At 40.2% G+C, this 19,537-nt stretch overlaps 1 protein-coding gene across 1 annotated transcript in view; it reads right to left on the reverse strand.

Moving 5' to 3' along the window:
- The window catches only part of PHACTR2 (phosphatase and actin regulator 2), a 130,021-nt gene that overhangs the window by 91,152 nt on the left and 19,332 nt on the right, over positions 1-19,537 (reverse strand). Inside the window, exon 2 of the mRNA XM_023513535.1 lies at positions 3,093-3,260. Within this exon, the coding sequence (XP_023369303.1) occupies positions 3,093-3,260 (168 nt within the window). The remainder of the gene's footprint in view (positions 1-3,092; positions 3,261-19,537) is intronic.

The following is a 19,537-nucleotide window of genomic DNA, read 5'->3' on the forward strand; positions in this document are numbered from 1 at the left end:
GTCTAGGCTCAGATGTACTTCACCTTCACACCCCAAGATGATATGTGTCTAGCCTCAGATGTACTTCACCTTCACACCCCGAGACGCCATGCTTCTAGCCTCAGATGTCCTTCATTCACTGCCAGAGTGTGTACGGCCTTGATTATATCCTAACAGCTCAATTTCAGTTTGAGGTAACCTTTTAAAGAAGAAACTTCCTTTCTCTTGGTTATTTCCAAATATATCAGTTTTCCTCTAGACGTGACACTTTTCTTCAATGTGAAGAAAACGACCCCGTGATACACCATTTTATGTCTGTTTTCTTTGTTTTAAGCTTTCCTTATATATCCCACCTATCTCAGCTCCAAAATTACATCTTTAAATAAACATAAAAATAGGGTGACAACTATGGAGCATATTGGAAGTACAAGTTGGATCTATCAGGTGTAGAGCATAAATGTTTTAATCCTGTAATAGGATAAAAGTGGTGAAGGCTATGCTGTTTAATAGGATGTAAACATTCCAATTTGTACAAATAATCATCACATTGAATCCTATAATGGCATAAATGTATTTATGCTCTATGTACGAAAGACTTAATAAAAAATAATAAAATAAAATATTATGAAAAAATAAAAAAGAAACTGTAAGTGCCAAAAGAGGCATAGCAGCACATACATGAACTACAGAGGGAATGGATTGCAGACCCATGGGTCAAGGGGAATCTTGAAATGACTGCATTGATCTTAGAACTTGAAGAATAAATAGGGTAGATTCTGAAAAGCAAGAGGGGAAATTGCATGGAATTGACATTTTATGTACATTCCAGATTGTATATAAAGTCAGCACATTATCCCCATAAATGCATTAATGTACACAGTTATGATTTAATCAAAAATTATGAGGAAAAAAATAGGGCGACAATAAAATACTTTATAATGGGGTATTGTACCACATCTCACAAAGTTCAAGTAAAACATTAGGCATATGGGCTTAAAACAAATGATTACATGTAAATGCAGCACAGAAATTCACAAAAGATTGTTAATGCATATACTTGGCTTGTTTTTATTTTATTAATATAGCAATTTTGACAGAAAAAATAGGCTGAGGAGGCATTTAATAACTTTTTCAGTTTTTGGTGTAGTTTGGTAGTCCTTAGGAACCAGGGATTATAAATATCCACAAATAACGTTTTAGAGCTAACCTTATGTAAAATTCTACATGAATTTGAAAAGCAAATAATACAAAGAATGACGGGTGATCCTCAATCTGAATAAATACAGGATGACCTAACTTAAATCCTGTTTAAAAGGACTTTTCTTAAATACTCAGAGTTGGTGTTGCAGCCTCCCTGCTGTTAGAATAATTAAAACAAGGTGACAAGGAAAGAGCATGGGGAAGTTCTTGGCAGATGTCTTCTCTACTTGAATGAGAGGAAAGTTAGTAGCTGGGACTCAGGGAGTAAAGGGCAAGAGAGGCAAGTGAGGAGACTTCCATCCTCTCTGCTCCGAATCTTCTTAATCCTGCTATCTGGAACCCTGATACCCCCCTGCTCTCCCCATCTTGGTAGTCATGGTAACTTGAAGAACCAGATTCTTCTCCCCAGTGCTTAGGGAGGTGTGTAAGAAGGCCAGTATGGTTTTATGCACAACCAAAGAACAAGGAAGAACAAGATGCCCAGCCCAGGACTGGGAGAATCAGGATCTTCCTGGGGACCAACAGCATCTGGAACTGAAGCATCTAAAATGAAGCTCATTCAACAACCTGATTTTGTAGGGAAGGAAATCAAAGCTTAGAGGCTGATGCAACTTGCACAAGGTCACTCGGCACCTTGCTGGCAAGACCACCACCCAGTGTCCTTACTCAGCACTGTGTCCCCACTACCCACTGCCTGCCACCCCAGCCACTTAGGCGATGAAGAGGCTTCAGCAAGTCTCTCTTCTTTTTCATTTTATTATGAAAAATTCCCAGTATCTACAAGTAGAGAAACTAGAATAATAAACCTCGTGTACCCACTGCCCAGCTTCAACCATGACCAACTCATTGCCAGTCTTCTTTTGTCTAGACTCTTTCCTACTTCACCACTCCTCTGTAATTATTTCAAAATAAATCCCAGATAGCTTATCATTGTTTCCTGTTAAATATGAAATGCTCAAAGAAATGACATAGCTGCAGACGCATCAGAGATGATTTTCTCTAGCCCACATCCTTGTGTGTCCTATTTTCTACTTGACAGCTCTAAAAGGAAAAGCCAGCTCTTATATTAGCACAGACCAATAAGACCCCAGATGTGCACTGACAATATTAGACTGTGGTGTAATGAGGGTTTCTGATGAAGGGATTACTTTTTAATTATGGAGAATGTTGAATTTACTCAAGAGAGAAATTCTTGTCTCTCTTCAAACACCATGGACACTGGCACAAGTTTAATTTGGGCTTAATGCTTCCCTGAGATTTAAAGTCAACTTCCTCTATGAGTCCCTAGGAAAGGCACTCAACAATGTAATTCTTAAGGCTTAAAAAAGCCTACACATTAAATTAATAATCGAAGACTTTTCACACCAAGAGGGTCATGGCTCTCCTAGCACACAGACCATCTCTTTGTCCTAACAATATGATGGAAATTTAAGATTAAACAAACACAGCAGCACTTTCAGATACCCATTTAAATCTTATTCATAGAACAAATACATCAAAAAACACATTTTTTAAGTTTTAATTAAGAAATAAGGCTGTGCTACTAGAACCAGACAGATATACACATAATGGTGTGAGTATATAAAAGCAGGTGTTGCTAAATCCACAGCACTGATGGATCAAGTTTTCACCTCTCATTTTCCCCTATTTCACCTGCTGCCTCCTCACACATCAGTTTTTTATATTATAAAAATAAATTTCCAAATATATATTTAAAAGTAAGAATATATTAGAAAGCAGAAGTCAGTACAAAAAAAGGGGCAAATCAGAACTCTGAGTTATTTCATCCTTAAATGAAATAATTTCATTTCAAACGTAAATTTTATTTTTCTGAAACAAAAACAGAAAAGAAATACTGCAAAACATGACTTTTTACTTCAGGATATCTTCTAACAAAGATGTGACGCTCATACCTGCTGACGTTTCTCTAAATTTGTCACTTGTCTTCTTTTTCCTCCACTTCCAAGGCTTAAAGATTTTACCGATGGTGGAGAGTTTCCCCTTTCTCTTGAAGGGAGGTGTTTGGGAACCTGCGGTGGGGCCATCTGAGTTTGCTATAGAAGCTTTGTCCAGGCCGTCAACTGTATAAAGAAAAATAAAGCCAGAGAAAGGTTGTAATAAACGTAGGAAACATCCTCCGTTCCTCCCTGGACTGTTCACAGTAGGCATGACCACTCTCATGAATTGCACAGAAAGTGTATTTTGTCCCATTTGGTAGCGGGTAGGACTCCCTGGTATCAATCAGTAAGTCTACCAATCGGAAGGTATAGTTCCCTTAGGAAGTCATTTTGGGGAAAGAGAAAAGAAGCAAGACACTGACATAATAGGTGGGGCCAGATAAATAAGGGTCTGTGAGACACACACGAACCCATCTGCAGCAACCCCATCAATATTTTGTGCAGAAATAGTCTTGTAAGTATGCCTGAAATAAGATGCTCCTCCAGAGGCCGCTTTGGCATTCCCTGTAATGAATATTACAGTTATGGTGTCGTTAAAGCCATTGTTTCTCCTTCACAAAATAAAATTTGGTGCCAGGAAGCCAAATTCTATTTTTACAAGGCTAAAACTATCTTTTGATTCTACTGCACAAATGTTTTCAACATCAGATAAATGGATAGCTAGAACTAACAATGCGAAATACGTGGAAAATGTGAGTATTCTGTGTGCTTAAAACGTATCTTTGTAGCCCTTTGCCATTTTATTAGTCAGAAGAATGGCACAAAAGCTTAAGTTGCTTTGCACTATGCTCTAAGCAGAGAGCAGAGAGCAGTGGCTTGTACCAGCCCAACTTTCAAGTGGCTAAGAATTGGAAACAGGCCAGAATGAACAAACCATGGTATTATTCACTCAATGAAATAGGTGTCAGCAGTGGGGAAGAAAAGAACTATTGATACATGTAACAACAGGAACAGAGCTCAAGAGTATTGTGCTGGTAAAGTAAGGCAGAAAAGAATAAGGCAAAAAGGATTTGGACTACAGACTTATACCAGTTGTAGAATTTATATGAAATATAAGAAATTTATATGAAATTCTCCAACAGGCAAAATGAAATTTACAGCAAGAAGAAGGGGGGGGGGGGGAGAAGAGGAAGAAGAAAAAAAATTAAGTCAGTAGTTTCTTCCTGAAGTGAGAGGGAGGTAGGAGTTAAATGAGAAGGGGCTTGAGGGAACTTCGGGAAGTGATAAAAATGACCGCAGTAATGGTGGGATTCTACAAAGCTCATCCAGTGGTAGTTGTGATTTTGTACATTTTACTTTATGTCAAACTTACCTTAGAAAACCAGAAACAGTAAAGTCTGATTAATGATATGCACACTGAGGGTTTAGGGGTGATATGTACTGAGGTCCAGTAAAAATAATAGACAAATAGATGGACTGGGAAGATGGATAAATATGCAGTAGAGTCGAATATATAAAATGTTAAGTGTTCAATCTAAGTGGTAGATACGTGGGGGTACGATTCTTTCATATTCTCTGTATTTTTTAGACTTTCTCATATAGGATTGGGGAAAAACACAAATAAACCCAAAAATTGAACAGCAAGGAGTTCTGCTTCTGAAAAGATAGACTTACCTTTTTCTATTCCTCTTGCTAAATTCAACTAAACAAACAAACAACAAGTCCCCCCACCCCCAGATGTTATATACAAAATAAATGCAAGAAGACTCTCTAAGGTGAAGGGAGGTAAGAGCCGTTGGGGACCTCTGAATCCCAGAAACAACACAGTGGTGAGATCCTTGGGTTTTCTTTTTGCCTCAAATGTTCCAGATTTGTAGCTGACGAAGTCATAAACCTGGAAACACCAAGAAGCATAGTCGTCGGCACCCCCGGAATGCTCACAGGTATGGAGCATAAGAAGCCTCAACAAAAGTGCTCTTTCTAGCCATATAACCAGGAAAGGTTATTAGCAAGACAGAACACTAGACAATAACCTCTCTATTTCAGCCAAATGCCACAGTACAAATGGTGACCCCATATGCCAGCAAAGGCTGAGCGGAAATACCAGACTTCCACCCTCATGAGGCTTGAACAAGTACCCCTAACACCTCTGCCACATTGGTGTCAAAGAAGGCTCAGTAGAGAGTCCCTGGCAGGTGACAATGAAGCATCTTCCACAGTTATCAATGGAGATGGTGTAGGAAGTCTGGACGTCCACCTCTACTTAGCAAGAAGCAGGTGTCTGTCCCCTCCCCCAATACAGAGGAGGTATCAAACCACTATGCCCTGGGAACAAGGTGCCCTGGCCACCTCCACTGTGATGTCGTGGAGACCATGCAGGGATTTGGAAATTCCACCCATGCTCAGCAGTAACAAGGACAACCAGCCATACAGTGTGTTAACTGAGAACAAGTGGAGAACGGGGGATTCTAACTCCATGAGGGAGTGGCAAGGTGGCACCACTGCTTCCCTTGGTGGAAAGGTGTCAAAGTCAGTTAAAACAAAAGTTTCAATAATATCTACAGTTGCATATAATAATAGAGAAATGTCTACGCTTCAATTGAAAGTCACTTGATATACCGAAAACCAGGAAAATCTTAAACTGAATTTAACAAAAAAGACAACCAAAAGATGTCAACTCCTAAATCTTTATGAGTTCTCCTTCCAAACAAGAATGGATGAATCCCATTCCTCCCACTTGTGAAGGCTGCTGTAATTCCAGGTGGTGCCTGAGCATAGGTGCACAGAGGCTGTGCAATGCTAGAGTAAACTGGAAAGACATTTCCTACCGTGTTGATACTTCTCTAAGGGCTCCCTAACCCTACTTTTAGCCATAGCACGATAGCTAGAGATATGGGGGATAGAGTGATTTTGAAGCTAAGCCAAAGTAAAGAAGCAAATCTTCATTGCTTCACTTCTACTGTTGTCTGACTGCCTTCCCTGAACTAGTGGGCAAATCGAGGGAGAAATGGGTGTACGGTTTTTCCTCTTCAGGGAGACTTTAGGCTGAATTCTCAAGGGATGGCTCAATTTTGAACAATTTACATGTTGCAAAATATAAAAGAGCTGACTATCACAAACATAGAAACCAAAGTTTCCGTCTCAAATTCATCTCTCTGGATGCAGACACACAATGAGTTCTCATTCGCTTCCAATGGAGTGGGATTGCTATCTCCCAACCTGCATATCTGGTTCCCTGACACTCCATAAAAGTCCTGCTTTCCATCTGAACCAATGAAGCACAGAGTATTTTTCTCCTGCCATAAACCTCACTTGCAATTAGAAACCACATGTTGGCACAGTTGGCCAAACTGCCATTGTAATTCTCTTAAATCATCTCTTCCTTTCTCTAGACAACCAGGACACTGGCAGTGCCATTGATACTACATATTTCTATGATTTTTATTTGGGACCAAATTGCCATTAAAATACATTTAAAACTTTCTATAAATTCTTTTACAGTAACTCTAGTGAATTTTGTGCTCACCTGTAGATACGAATAAATTGGCAGACAAATTCCAGATGAAAAGCTGAAATTTCCTGATTGTTTTCAGTGTTAATTTTTAATCTACTGTCATGTTATTAGGAGTAACCTGTCATCCATCAGAACTTTCTTTTTCACACTTGATATCTACATTTTAAATATAACATGTAGATAGGAGTTTGATATTAGCCTGGGCAACACAGTGAGACACCTATCTTATTAAAAAAAAGAAAATCAAGTAGATGTGGCAGGACATTTCTATAGTCCCAGCTACTTGGAAGGCTGAGACAGGAGGATCACTTGAGCCCCAGAGTTTGAAACTACAGTGAACTATGATCATGCCATTGAACTCCACTGTGCAAAAGAGTGAGGCCCTAAATAAAATAAAATAAAGCATATTTTGAAATACAGTCATGAACCATGTGATTTTAGATATTTTGGGCTCGGCGCCTGTGGCTCAAGTGGCTAGGGCACTAGCCAGGTACACCCAAGGTGGTGGGTTCAAATACAGCCCGGGCCCACCAAACAACAATGATGGCTGCAACCAAAAAAAATGGCCCGGCGTTGTGGCAGGTGCCTGTGGTCCCAGCTACCTGGGAGGCGGAGGCAGAAGACTCACTTGAGCCCAGGAGTGGGAGGTTGCTGTGAGCTGAGATGCCACAGCACTCTACCCAAGGGGACAGCTTGAGGCTCCTGTCTAAAAAAAAAAAAAAAAAAAGATATTTTGAATAACACAGGTCATTCCATCCTCCCACTGAAACAAACCCACACCTAACAGGACCTCTCATACCACTAGCTAGTTAAGAATTCAGAGAATACCATAGGTTTCATTTTTTCATTTAAGCAGAAATTTACCATTTAGGCAATACCTGTGCCAACATAACTATACACACCAAAAATGAATGAGGCTAGATAGTTAGGTATCACATAAAATAATTCAAGGTTTGAATAATCTTCCCTTTGAGAGGTGAATGATGGATATTCTTAGAAAATTTCAGTCTACTTCATATGAGAGTTTGTAGTATTTTTATAATATTTAATAGTTACATGACATTTTAGAGTCTCATTTTGCTCCACACTTAATCATCTCTGTCACTGAGAAAGTGAGATAAATGTGGCATAGCATTCCACTGCACAAATTTTAGAACTGAAAGATCATTTAGAAAAGAATATCCATGAAAGAATGCTTGGTGTTGATTCCACACAAAATGATAGCTGCCATGTAAAAACAAGGAGGTGGCAAGGATGGTCTCAACTTTCCTCCCAATACCCTTAACTATTTGAAGGTCAATGAGAATACATTTTGGAAACCCAGTAATAACAAAAGCAAATAAAGAGAAATCATGTGTGATAAATAATTCTTTTAGAACACTCTGCTGTATATGCTTTAAAAAACAAGCTTACCAACTTTTATTTTCTTAAATTATGTTTTCTGGGCTATTTTTCTTTGTGTCTTTGTAATTTATTGTGCTTAGACAATATTACAGTTATCATTTTTTATTCCTATAACAGTTTTTCTTTATTATGCTAATACTTATTAATTCAAAAGCACTTTACAAGATACTATAAGGACGGCTTCTGATAGGAATGTTGTACCTGGACTTTGTACCAAGCTCACAGATTTGAGTTTGCAAGGAACAATAGGCTTTGATGCCAAACAATAATTGCAACCAAAACTTTGATCTGAAGGATTCTCCCAAAATACATTACAAATGACAGCCTCACAAGAAAAATGAATCTTGCACAGTAACTCAAAGTTCAGTTCTATGTGTACCCTTAAACTGGCAGGACATTGGTATTTTGATACCCCAAATTTCCAAATAAAGAATGTTACAAACAGCTATATGTTCACATACAGCAATTATGTAAGAAACTTAGGACCTAAAGTAATGTGACCAGACGTCCCGCTTTTAGTGGGACCGCCCCGATTTTTAATAATTTGTCCCACGTCCCACGGCATTTTTAAAAAGTCCTGATTTTTGGAAAGAATGCACAAGAAGCTAGGGAACTGCAGGAGAACGGGAAGGGAACATACGGTTTTCGGCTGCTATGTGGCTATTTCGCCAGGATATGAGTTTTATATTATTTTTGTTAATTTTATAATGTTAAACCTTAATAATAACAAATAATTCTTGAGAACTGATTATTGAGAACTGCTTATCAAAGTTTGCATTATTGATCAGTTGTTAGAATTTGACCACCATCGTTTGGACTTAATGAACAATGGCATTTTTGGCACTGGCAACCACGAAAACATTTTGTAACTGTCTCTCAGATGATACACATCCTACTGCGTGCTAGTGCTAGTTAAACAAGTGATATCAACAAATCAGCTATTCAGATAATTTAGGTAAGTCATTTATTTATTTATTTCATGAATTTAGCAGACAGTATTCATATTATTTATATTTTATAGTGGCAGCAAAAAGTCTAGCACCTGCCTTGAAAGTGACACTTATGACTTATGAGGTATCATTATTAAAAAAATATATTGATAAGGAAAAGGTTAAATCTTGGGCATCAGCAAAAAATCACAATAGAGAACAAATGGTTAGAAATATTTCATCATTTTGAAACAAATCATGTTCCATACAATAATGCACTAAAAATTGTGGGATACATGCTGTCCTTACCAGGAACTAATGCTGCAACTGAATGCATTTTTTTTTACAGTAAAGTGTGGACATCAGAAAAATCACAATTAAGTGTTGAGACTTTGAAAGCCATTTTATGTATGAAATATAATTTAAAAAATTATTGTGAAAAACTTCATGATCTTTTAAACAACAAGAGCAATCTACTAAAAAAAAAAATTCACTCAAATGAGAAATATGCCAAAGAATAAAATAATACTATACATAATTTTTTAATGTATTATATTTGTAAATTATACTTATGTTGAAAATTAAAAAAATATATTACAATACTATTTTTGTGTTCTATGAAAATTTTTGTTGCTCAGTATAGACCAAATTTTTAATTAAGAACCCTCCCCCTCCCGGTCAATGGTGTCCCGCTTTACCAATGTTAAAATCTGGTCACCTTAACCTAAAGCAAAGGTAAACTTGCTTGGAATTTATCAGATTCTGTACGAACCAGGCAATCTCTGCCCAGGGTGAAATGGTTGGACATTTCAAAAACCTCTAATTTATTACAATGGTGTAGCTTTTATTTTTACCTGCTAGTTTGTTTCAGGGCAGCTTTTTCAAGGCTGCTTGTTCAGCTACAGTTACATACCATATCCCAGATATGGGGAAAAAATTAAATCTTAGTTCAATTGTCAGTTTTGTTACTACTTATAAAAAATAAATCACACTTTAGCTGAGCAGAATTCAGAGGTTTATTATTAGTCTGTGGGAAACTAAAATTCAAAGCAAATTCAATTTGCTTCAGGGAACATTCTAAAGTAACAATTCTTGGTATTATATGCCTGATATGATCCATTTCAAATCATAGAGAACTATACTTTTTGTGTCACTATTCCAAGAGACAAACAGATTTGAACGTTTTAAAAATGCACTAAGCTTATGAAGTCTCAACGAAACGTGAAATTTCTGTACATCCTCCTGTCACATGAAGTTACCTCCTGTAAAGCACTTCTCTTGCAAGGTGGCCTTCTGCTTCCTTTCTCTGACCTAGATCAGCTTCCAGCCCTGGAGAAGGATCGGGAGGGTTTATAATTTCTCTCCCCCAACAGTGATCTCTTTCTTTTCCTGAGGTCTGCGGTGAGGGGGAGGACTCCTCCTACCAGAATCATCTAGAGGGAGATGACCCCAAGTGGGAGGTGGGCCATGATTTGTACCTTTTTTCCCCACCATTGGACAGTTCCCCTCTGACCTGCAGCCACGCGGTGCTCTGCCACCCAGTTCCCAGACAGCATCAGCTGCATCTCTGGGATCTTCAAATTCAACAAAAGCAAAGCCAGGAGGCTTTCTAGCAACCCACACACTTCGGAGTGGTCTATACTAGTCAAAAGCCCAGTCTAATTCAGTCTGTTGCTGTTGCTGTCAAGATTACCTACATAAACCTTACAGGCCAATGGACAGGAACCACAATGCATTTCAAAATCTAGAGTTAAAGTGCGAGGACGCGAGTCCTCACGCTCCGGTGGATCTTCCCGCTTCCTGCTCCCCTCCAGCCGGACTCCCACAGGTGCTCTATCTTATCCGGCATCCGTGAAATGCCTATTATCATTTTTCTATTTCCATTAAAATCTTGCCCTTCTAATGGCCACAGAATTATGGCAAACAAATATTAGAACAGTGCATAGGGAAAATTTAACTTTTTTTTTTTTTTTTTTTTTTTTTGAGACAGAGCCTCAAGCTGTCCCCCTGGGTAGAGTGCCAAGGCCTCACAGCTCACAGCAACCTCCAACTCCTGGGCTCAAGCGAGTCTCCTGCCTCCGCCTCCCAAGTAGCTGGGACCACAGGCGCCCGCCACAACGCCTGGCCATTTTTTGGTTGCAGCCATCATTGTTGTTTGGCGGGCCGGGCTGGGGATTTGAACCCGCCACCTTAGGTGTATGTGGCTGGCGCCTTAGCCACTTGAGCCACAGGCGCTGAGCCGGGAAAATTTAACTTTATTTTCTACATTTACAACATTAAATCTCTCTCTCAACTAAAACAATGGCTTAAAATATGTACTGTCATACAAAAGGCATATCTATAATTTCTGGGCAGAAGAGCAAGTAAACAATAAGGTAAACATAAGAGTAAATGGATGGTACGGGTCAGATGAGACTGGATCCCGGTTTCTAAGGCAGCCAAGTGGCTATTCTTGTCTTGAGTTATCTAAAGAAGCACCTTACTCTATCTCTAATCAGAGTTTACATTGGGTTGAATCAGATCTATTCCTGTAAGGAGGCCAGTGGAGAGAAAGCAAAATAGAAGAGAAGACGTAAAATGTGTGGCATTGTATGAAGCACAGATTAAAAATTCTGAAACTGCTATACATGTATACTGGAATCAAACAAGTACGTGAATGGACAGTAAAGGGTGAGAGCCAAGATTTCTCTTTGTGGGAGAGAGGTTCTCATAAGCAAGGAGGTGAAATGAGAAGGATTTATCTGGCCCCAAGCAGAGCTGGATACCTCTGTATGAACTCATGGTTAGCCTGGTAGATAGAAGGGTGCATAGTAAAATATAGATATGTGAACACACACGGCTTAGCATACTGACATGTATTTCCTAGCTCCCCTCTCTGAGGGCCTAGATGCAGTAATGCCCCAATAGCGACTCGCCCACCCAGCGCTCAGATCATGGTTTCTAACAGCACACTCCAATAACAGGAGCCAGATCCCAGCCGAGAAAGGTAGAGCTGGGGCAGGGAGAACAGGAGATGAGTCTGCAGTACCTTATAGTGTCAGCAAGTGAGAAAATGATCAAAAAAACAAACCAATGAGCATCGGTGTAACACAGGAGCCCAGTCAAAGAGCTTCCAAAGGACAAAGCTGGAATAAATCTGAGCAACAAAATAGATAATATAGTATTAGGTTATAAGCCAAAGTGTAAAATAAACATACACAAATCCATACTGATAAATATTAACCAAATACATAAATGTGAGCAAGATCAATCTGTATGGAAGGCTAAATAATTTATATAAATCCTCCCATCTCAAAGAGAGGGGGCTTGACTCTGCCCTGATTTACCACAGGCTACCCCTCGTGACTTCTTTCCCGAGACTGCAGTGTGGAGAGAGGGAGGGAAGGAGCGACTTTTCAGTGAAGAATGCTAACAAATCCCACAAAACCAGATGGTCATGGTTGACATCATCAGAGATAAGTTGTGCTGACAGTCTGCACCCTTGATATGATGTGATAGAATAAGAATGATGCTTTAAAACCCACAACCCCATTGGAACCCCAAGAGAAACATCAGACAATGCCAAACTGAGTGACATTTCCAAAATACCTGGCCAGTATACCTCAAAACTGTCAAGGTCATGAAAAACAAAAACAGTCTGAGAAACTGGTCAGACTAGAGGAAAGCTAAGGAGACACGAGGACTAAATGTAATGTGGCATCTTGAACGGATCCTGGAACAACAAAAACAAAGACATTAGGGGAAAACTAGTAAAATCTTAGTAAACTATGGAGTTTAGTTGACAGTAACATGCCAGGGCTGGTTCCTTGGTTGTAACAAAGGCATCATACTGATGTAGGATCCTAGCAATAGGAGGAACCAAGCTGGGGGTTCTGCGATTCTAAAGCCATTCTAAAATAAAGTTTATATATTTAAATGTGGCATTAGCTAGCATGGCGGTAATTGAGGAATAAGATTTAGCTTATTTGGGGGGGGCGGGGGGAGAGGGTGGGATTATCAGCCCTACGAGACCTTAGCAGGTACTGTCTTTTATCAACAGTAAAGATTTCTGCTTGAAGGCATTTTGGAAAGTGATATCCTTCAGAGTTGTCATCTTTCTTCTAAAAATCTCCTTATTTTGGCCAGGTGTGGTGGCTCATGCCTATAATCTTGGCACTCTGGGAGGCCAAGGTGGATGGATCACCTGAGCAAAGGAATTCATGACCAGCCTGAGCAAAAGCAAGAACTCATCTCTACTAAAAATAGAAAAAAAAGCTGGGCATTGTGGTGGGCACCTGTAGTCCCAGCTACCTGGGAGGCTAAGGCAAGGGGATTGCCTGAGCCTAAGATTTGAGGTTGTTGTGACCTAAGACACCATGGCACTCTAAAAAAGGGCACAGAGACTCTGTCTTAAAAGATAAATAAATAAATATAAAAATAAAATCTCCTTTTATTAACACCTTTAATTCCCAGTATTTAAGTATTCTCATTCAGAGGATCCCTAATGGGCCACCAAATTGCTATTTCAACACTTTTTAGTGCTCCATGGACCCAAATAAACACTATTAAACATGTTGTAAAATGGCAGGCAAGGGGCTCAGCTGCAGCATGGAACGAGGAATTTTTCTTCTACAGTTACTGAGAAACCACACAGAGAAAAGGGATTCCAAACATGCCCCCAACACACAGGCACACACCAGTGCTGAGCTTAGGATCATGTCATGAACAAATCAAGGATGGCTGACCTTTCAAAGTTATGCCAAGAAAAATCTTCTCATTACCAGTGCTGTGTTCATCAGAGACATAGGATATATATCTAGGAGGGAACACTAAAATAAATGTATAAAGCCTTGTCCAGGAGCATATGAAATAGCTAATGTGAATAAAAATGGGAATGAGAATATTTTTGAACTTTCTACAGATAAATATATACCACCACTTCAAAATCTGAGAATAATAGAACGTCAGAGTTAGAAAAGATCTTAGTTGGCTCAAAAGTTGATTTCCTTTAAAAAAAAAAATCTGCCTTATACGCATCTACCCAGAAGAAAAAAATCATTTCATCATAAGGACATTTGCACTAGATTGTTTATCGTAGCTCAATTTACAATCACTGAGATGTGGAAACAGCCTAAATGCCTACCAACCCAGGAAAGGATTAACAAGCTGTTGTATATGCATCCCATGGAATACTATTCAGCCACAAAAAGATGGAGACCTTATATCTTTTGTATTAACCAGGATGGAGTTGAAACACGTTCTTCTTAGTAAAGTATCACAAGAAAGGAGAAGCAAATACCCAACGTCCACAATACTAACATGAAGCCAGTAGACGATCTAATATACACCCACATAAGAGAAAACCACAGTTCAGTTCAAGATGGAGGGATGGGAAAAGAGGGAGGGAAGGGGAGGAGAGGAGAGAGATTGGGGTGTTCCCATTTAAAGGGCACAGTATGGAGCTGTTATGGCACATGTCCTGGGGGCGGGACACAACTACAGGAGGGACTCTACCTAACAAATGCAAACACTATAACCTAATTCTTTGTACCCTTAAATTAACCTGAAAAAAGATCTGCCTTAAGGTAATAATCATAACTAAAATATTTTAAAAATTATTTAGCCATTATCTTTTTAATTCCCCAAGAGTAAGAGAACAGATGTAAATAAGAAATTAAATGAAATTAAAAGAAAAAGAACAGACCATGAAAACATTACCACAGTAGGATATCATGCAAGGACTTTAGTCCCCCGAGAAGAAGACTGCTTTTATTATGTATCAACCATACTTGCCTCCTGATTTGCCAATTTCCATTCCTCTGTCACTTGAAAGATACTATAGAGTTATTTAATGGGACTTGGGATTAAGACCAGTACTTTCTACTGTCATTAAAATTAATGCTATGGAGCATTTTCCAAAAAGATTTTCAAGATTTTCTGTATAGACATATAGAAATTAAGCGGTTTTGGACAGGCAGTCACCATCCAGACCAAGGCAGAGATCACATCTAGGCCAAAGAAAGCTTCCTCAGATTTCTTCCCAACCAATACCCACCCGCTCCTTTCATTCCCCCAAGACCATCACTCGTTTGATGTCCATAACCACCAATATATTTTACCTGTGCTTGAACATTAATTTACTGGACTCATACAGCATGCTCCTTTGCATCTTTCTTTTCACTGAATGCCTGTGAGATTCATCAGAAGAGCTGATTTTTAGTACCTGAGCATTTCAAAGCAAAGCTACTTTAGTTGCAAAATCAAAACATGCTATCTTAGCAAGACCTCACACAACCCAGTACTTGAACATGAGCTTTACACACACCTCTTCTTTTGAGAAAGGATATCATTACCAGTTCCTTTAGCTGGAAAATGCGAATAATATCTCCCTTCCTAGGTTTCTGGGATAGCTAATTGGCCTTTCTATCATTTTTTTTTTTTGAGACAGAGTCTCACTATGTCACCTTCAGTAGAGTAGAGTTCTCTGGTGTCACAGCTCACAGCAACCTCAAACTCCTGGGCTCAAGCGATTCTCCTGCCTAAGCCTCCCAAGCAGCTGGCACTATAAGGCATCCAGCCACAACATCCAGCTATTTTTTGTTGAAGTTGTCATTGTTGGTTAGCTGGCCCGGCCCGGGTTTGAACCCACCAACTTTGGTGTATGTGGCTGGCGCCGTACCCACTGTGCTACAGGTGCCAAGCCACCTTTCTATGATTTTTTGAGGTTGTCCTGAAATCTTGCTAAAATAGAAGTTCACCTAAGCAAGTTTAAAGGTGGGGAAGCTGCTTATCTTCTATTTTTAAAATAGTTTTATATATATATTCCTACTCTGCATATTAAGCACTCAGCATTTCTGAGCAATGTAACTTATAAAAGCACTAGGTTACAGTGTTAACTACAATGGGATGATAATCATGTTTAATACTGCCACGTTATATTATATATCTTAAAGCTCTATGTATAAGGAAACTGAGACCCAAGAAGGTTACGTGTTTTCCTGCATTGTTGCCTAGTGGCAGAGACAGGAGTCTAGGTCATTTGATTCCTGATCAGGGCTTATTTCCCACCCTACCAGCCTGTCTTCATCAGAATATAATAGCTAAACTCATAGAGAACCAACAACACTGATCTCCTGATAGCTCTAAAACAGCAGCTAGACTCTAAAACAAAAAAGCAGAGGACATTGCACAATTAGGACAGGCAGTGAATCTAAGTTATTGCTCTGGGCTTTGACCACTCAAGTGGGATGGTGAACTGTAAGCCAAAAAGAGAGCCAGAGTCTAGATCCAACTTTGCTACTTAACCAGCCCTGTGACCTTGAGCAAGAACACGAACTTTTCATTGCTAAAATTAGGAGGTTAAATGATTGCTAGGCTCCTTCCAACTTTAAAAATTCTACGATTCTTCATATTGCTTTTTGCTGAGTAGATCAGTCTTACAGGTCACATTAAGACCTGTTCTGAGTGCTTTACGAATATTGCCTTGTTAATCACCACATCCTGTGAAGATGCTATTCCTATTCCCATTTTATAGATGAGGGAGTTGAAGCCCAAGGAGATCAAGCAATGTGCCCAGAGCTGCACACTGGTGAGCAGGATTTAAACTCAGGTAGTTTGTCTGGGGTGTCTTTTGTACAAAACAGGGAGGAGTTCACTGGGTGGGAGTCGATCTCTATTTTAAGAGAAGGCAAGACATAAACTCTAACGAATAATAACTCAATTCTACCCCAATCACTGACTTGACTGATCCCAAAAATTAGGGCAGGTATCGTTTGGCTCCCTAAAACAATATTCAATGTCATTGCAGTTAATTTCACACTGGTTGTAGGCAGAGTGTACTCTGTAATTTATATTGACTATAGTCATTTGATTGTTCAGAGTCCTTATTTACCATAATATTAATTTTAGAAATTTGATACTATCAATTTTGAACCTTGTTTTTCTAACAGAGGCAGCCATTATTTTTAAACTCCCAAAGGGAACAGCTACTAAAGACTTCCATCTGCCTGCAAACACTGACGGAGAATTCCAGAGTTTAAACTTGTGGCCAGCAGGGCTGCAGAAGGAATATGTTTGTGCAGCTGTATGACATTCTGATTCACTGACATGAACAACATCCCCAAGACTTGCTACAGGATATTTAACAGATTAAATAAAGTCGTTCATATTCGGGGTTTAAAGAAATTCTAGACTGAGTAGAAAAAGGGTCACAATACAAATGGAAAATCAATTCTAATGTAAACAACAGCATTTTACGTTTTGAATACCACTGTTTTCCCTGCAAGGGAAGGGTTCTCTCTCTGAACAGATATGATGGCTCTGCTCAGGAATAGCAAGAAGTCTGCTACAGAGATGAAAGCCAAGGCAGGAGTCCACCAGCTTCCTTCCCTGCTCCCCTGAACTCCAAGTCCTCTCCGATGTCTCTCAGAGACTGGGGTGGGTGCAGGTCCTGGAGAGTAGAGTGTGTGCTGTGTGTCTGAAAAGGCAGAAAAGGTGAGTATCTCCCTGATGGACACTGTGCCAAGTGAGAAAGAACCTCAACACACTCACATTAGGGTAATGATCACCCCACTAACGCTGCGGATGTGCTAGAACTATACAAGAGAAGCTGGCAGGCCTTACATATATGCTGCAAAACAAAATCCAGTGAAATATCATTTTTAAAGTAAATGGCAACATTTAGCCTCAGACAAAATGATGAAAAATTTCCCATAGAGGATGAATGTGCCAGAATTATTATTAAAATAAAATAGCACGTTAAATCTGGACCAATATTTTTAAGTCAAAAGTTTAGTGGATAAATAAGAGCCCTAAGAATCTACATATAATGGGACTATCCCTGTCTGTACATCCAACAGTCCCCTGGCAGCCATACCCCGTCCCCAGGGCTGGTATCTGTGGACAGAATGTGGCCACGTGTAGCATTCCGGACTATCTTCCCAAGGCAGAAATGAAACCTACAGGCATATACAATGGAAAACAGGATGCTGGGAGAGATATCTCACAGAGGAGAATTTATTTCTATCAACTGGTCACCCTAAGTCCCCAAGGCACCCAGATTTATATCCTTGTAGTTTAGTTATGAGATGACTATAACAACCCAGGCATCTGAACTTGGACAGGAGCAGGGAAAAGGGATTGAAAATGATGAATGTATCTTGCAAGGAAGAAGAACAGAGTCTGAGGAACTGCCTGGAGAAGTCACAGAGAACTCCATGGCCCGAATCTCTCTCTACAAGGGAGTGGTAGGATGTCAAGAGGAGAGAAGCCTTGGAGGAAAGACTGCTAGCTTGTGTTCAGACACCATGAACTTCAGGTGTTGGCAGGACATTCTGGGGAAGATGTCCAACAGACAGTCAGAAATGCATTACTGGCACACCAGCAAGAAGTTGAGTTTTCCAAACAAAAGCAGCTGCTGAGGACCAGGGGTAAAGTCTTAGAGAATGATTACATTTAGGAGCAAGTGGGCTTTGCGCAATAAAGAACCTTGAACTTTCTTGGCCTGGAGAATGATCAAGTGGAAGAAAAGGTTTTGTTTGCTGTTTGTTTCAAATTCACAAAGCGTGAAAGACACTCAAACATGTTTATGGGCTGAGGAGATGGTGCCTGGGGGCAGGAGTGGCAGCGGGATTGAAGACGCAGTAGGGACCGGGTGGCAACACTGTGCCAGCCTGGATGTCAGACCAGCCACAGAGAGACCGCATGGGGGCCGAGTTCTCTTGAGTAATGGCAGGACTTTAGGGTGGACAGGGAGTGACTGAAGCTCATCTGGTGAATATGAGGAAATGACCAGGAAGTCAGGGGATGACAGCAGCAAAGAAACGTGAAGGAAACTCAGAGGGATGACATGTGCCTGAGATGTACACACCATGGAAAGCAAAATAGCCCTGGGGAGCTGACGGAAGGTCATGCCACCTGCGCTGTGACAGCTGCAGGGTAATAGAGCCACCCTTAAACAGAGTTACCAGGAAGACATCCAGGGAAGAGGAGGAAGAGAAGGCCACAAAAAGATAAGAGGTAGGCCGGGTGCAGTGGCTCACACCTGTAATCCTAGCACTCTGGGAAGCCGAGGTGGGAGCTCCCTTGAGCTCAGGAGTTCAAGACCACCCTGAGCAAGAGCGAGACCTCATCTCTACTAGAAACAGAAAAACTAGCTGGCCGCTATGGTGGTGCCTGTAGTCACAGCTACTCAGGAGTTGAGGCAGGTGGCTCACTTGAACCCAGGAGTTGGAGGTTGCTGGGAGATAAGCTGACACCATAGGACTCTCGCCTGGGCAACAGAGTGAGACTGTCTCAAAAAACCATGCAAAGATAAGGATATAGAAAAAACGTGTTTACTGTGCAATGGAGGCGTTCATTCATGATTTATCAAGCAGCTATGACGGAAAGGGTCTACAATAGTAAGCAAAAGCAGATCGGATCTGCCCTTAGGAGGCTTACGGACAACAAGGGAGGCCGACATCAGTCAAGCAACCACCCATCTGTAAACAGACTTAAGTGTGGGGTGAGCAGAGCTGCAGGGGACCACAGGGGCTCGGGCGTGACACGGGAGCATTAGTTCTCAATGACAGGCGTGGCACAAAATGGTCTCCAAATTATGAGTTAAAATTCAGGGCAAAATTGTTTAGGCACTA

The sequence above is a fragment of the Otolemur garnettii genome, unplaced genomic scaffold (genome assembly GCF_000181295.1).
Source record: "Otolemur garnettii isolate 467f Iridium unplaced genomic scaffold, OtoGar3 scaffold00042, whole genome shotgun sequence".
NCBI lineage: Eukaryota > Metazoa > Chordata > Mammalia > Primates > Galagidae > Otolemur > Otolemur garnettii.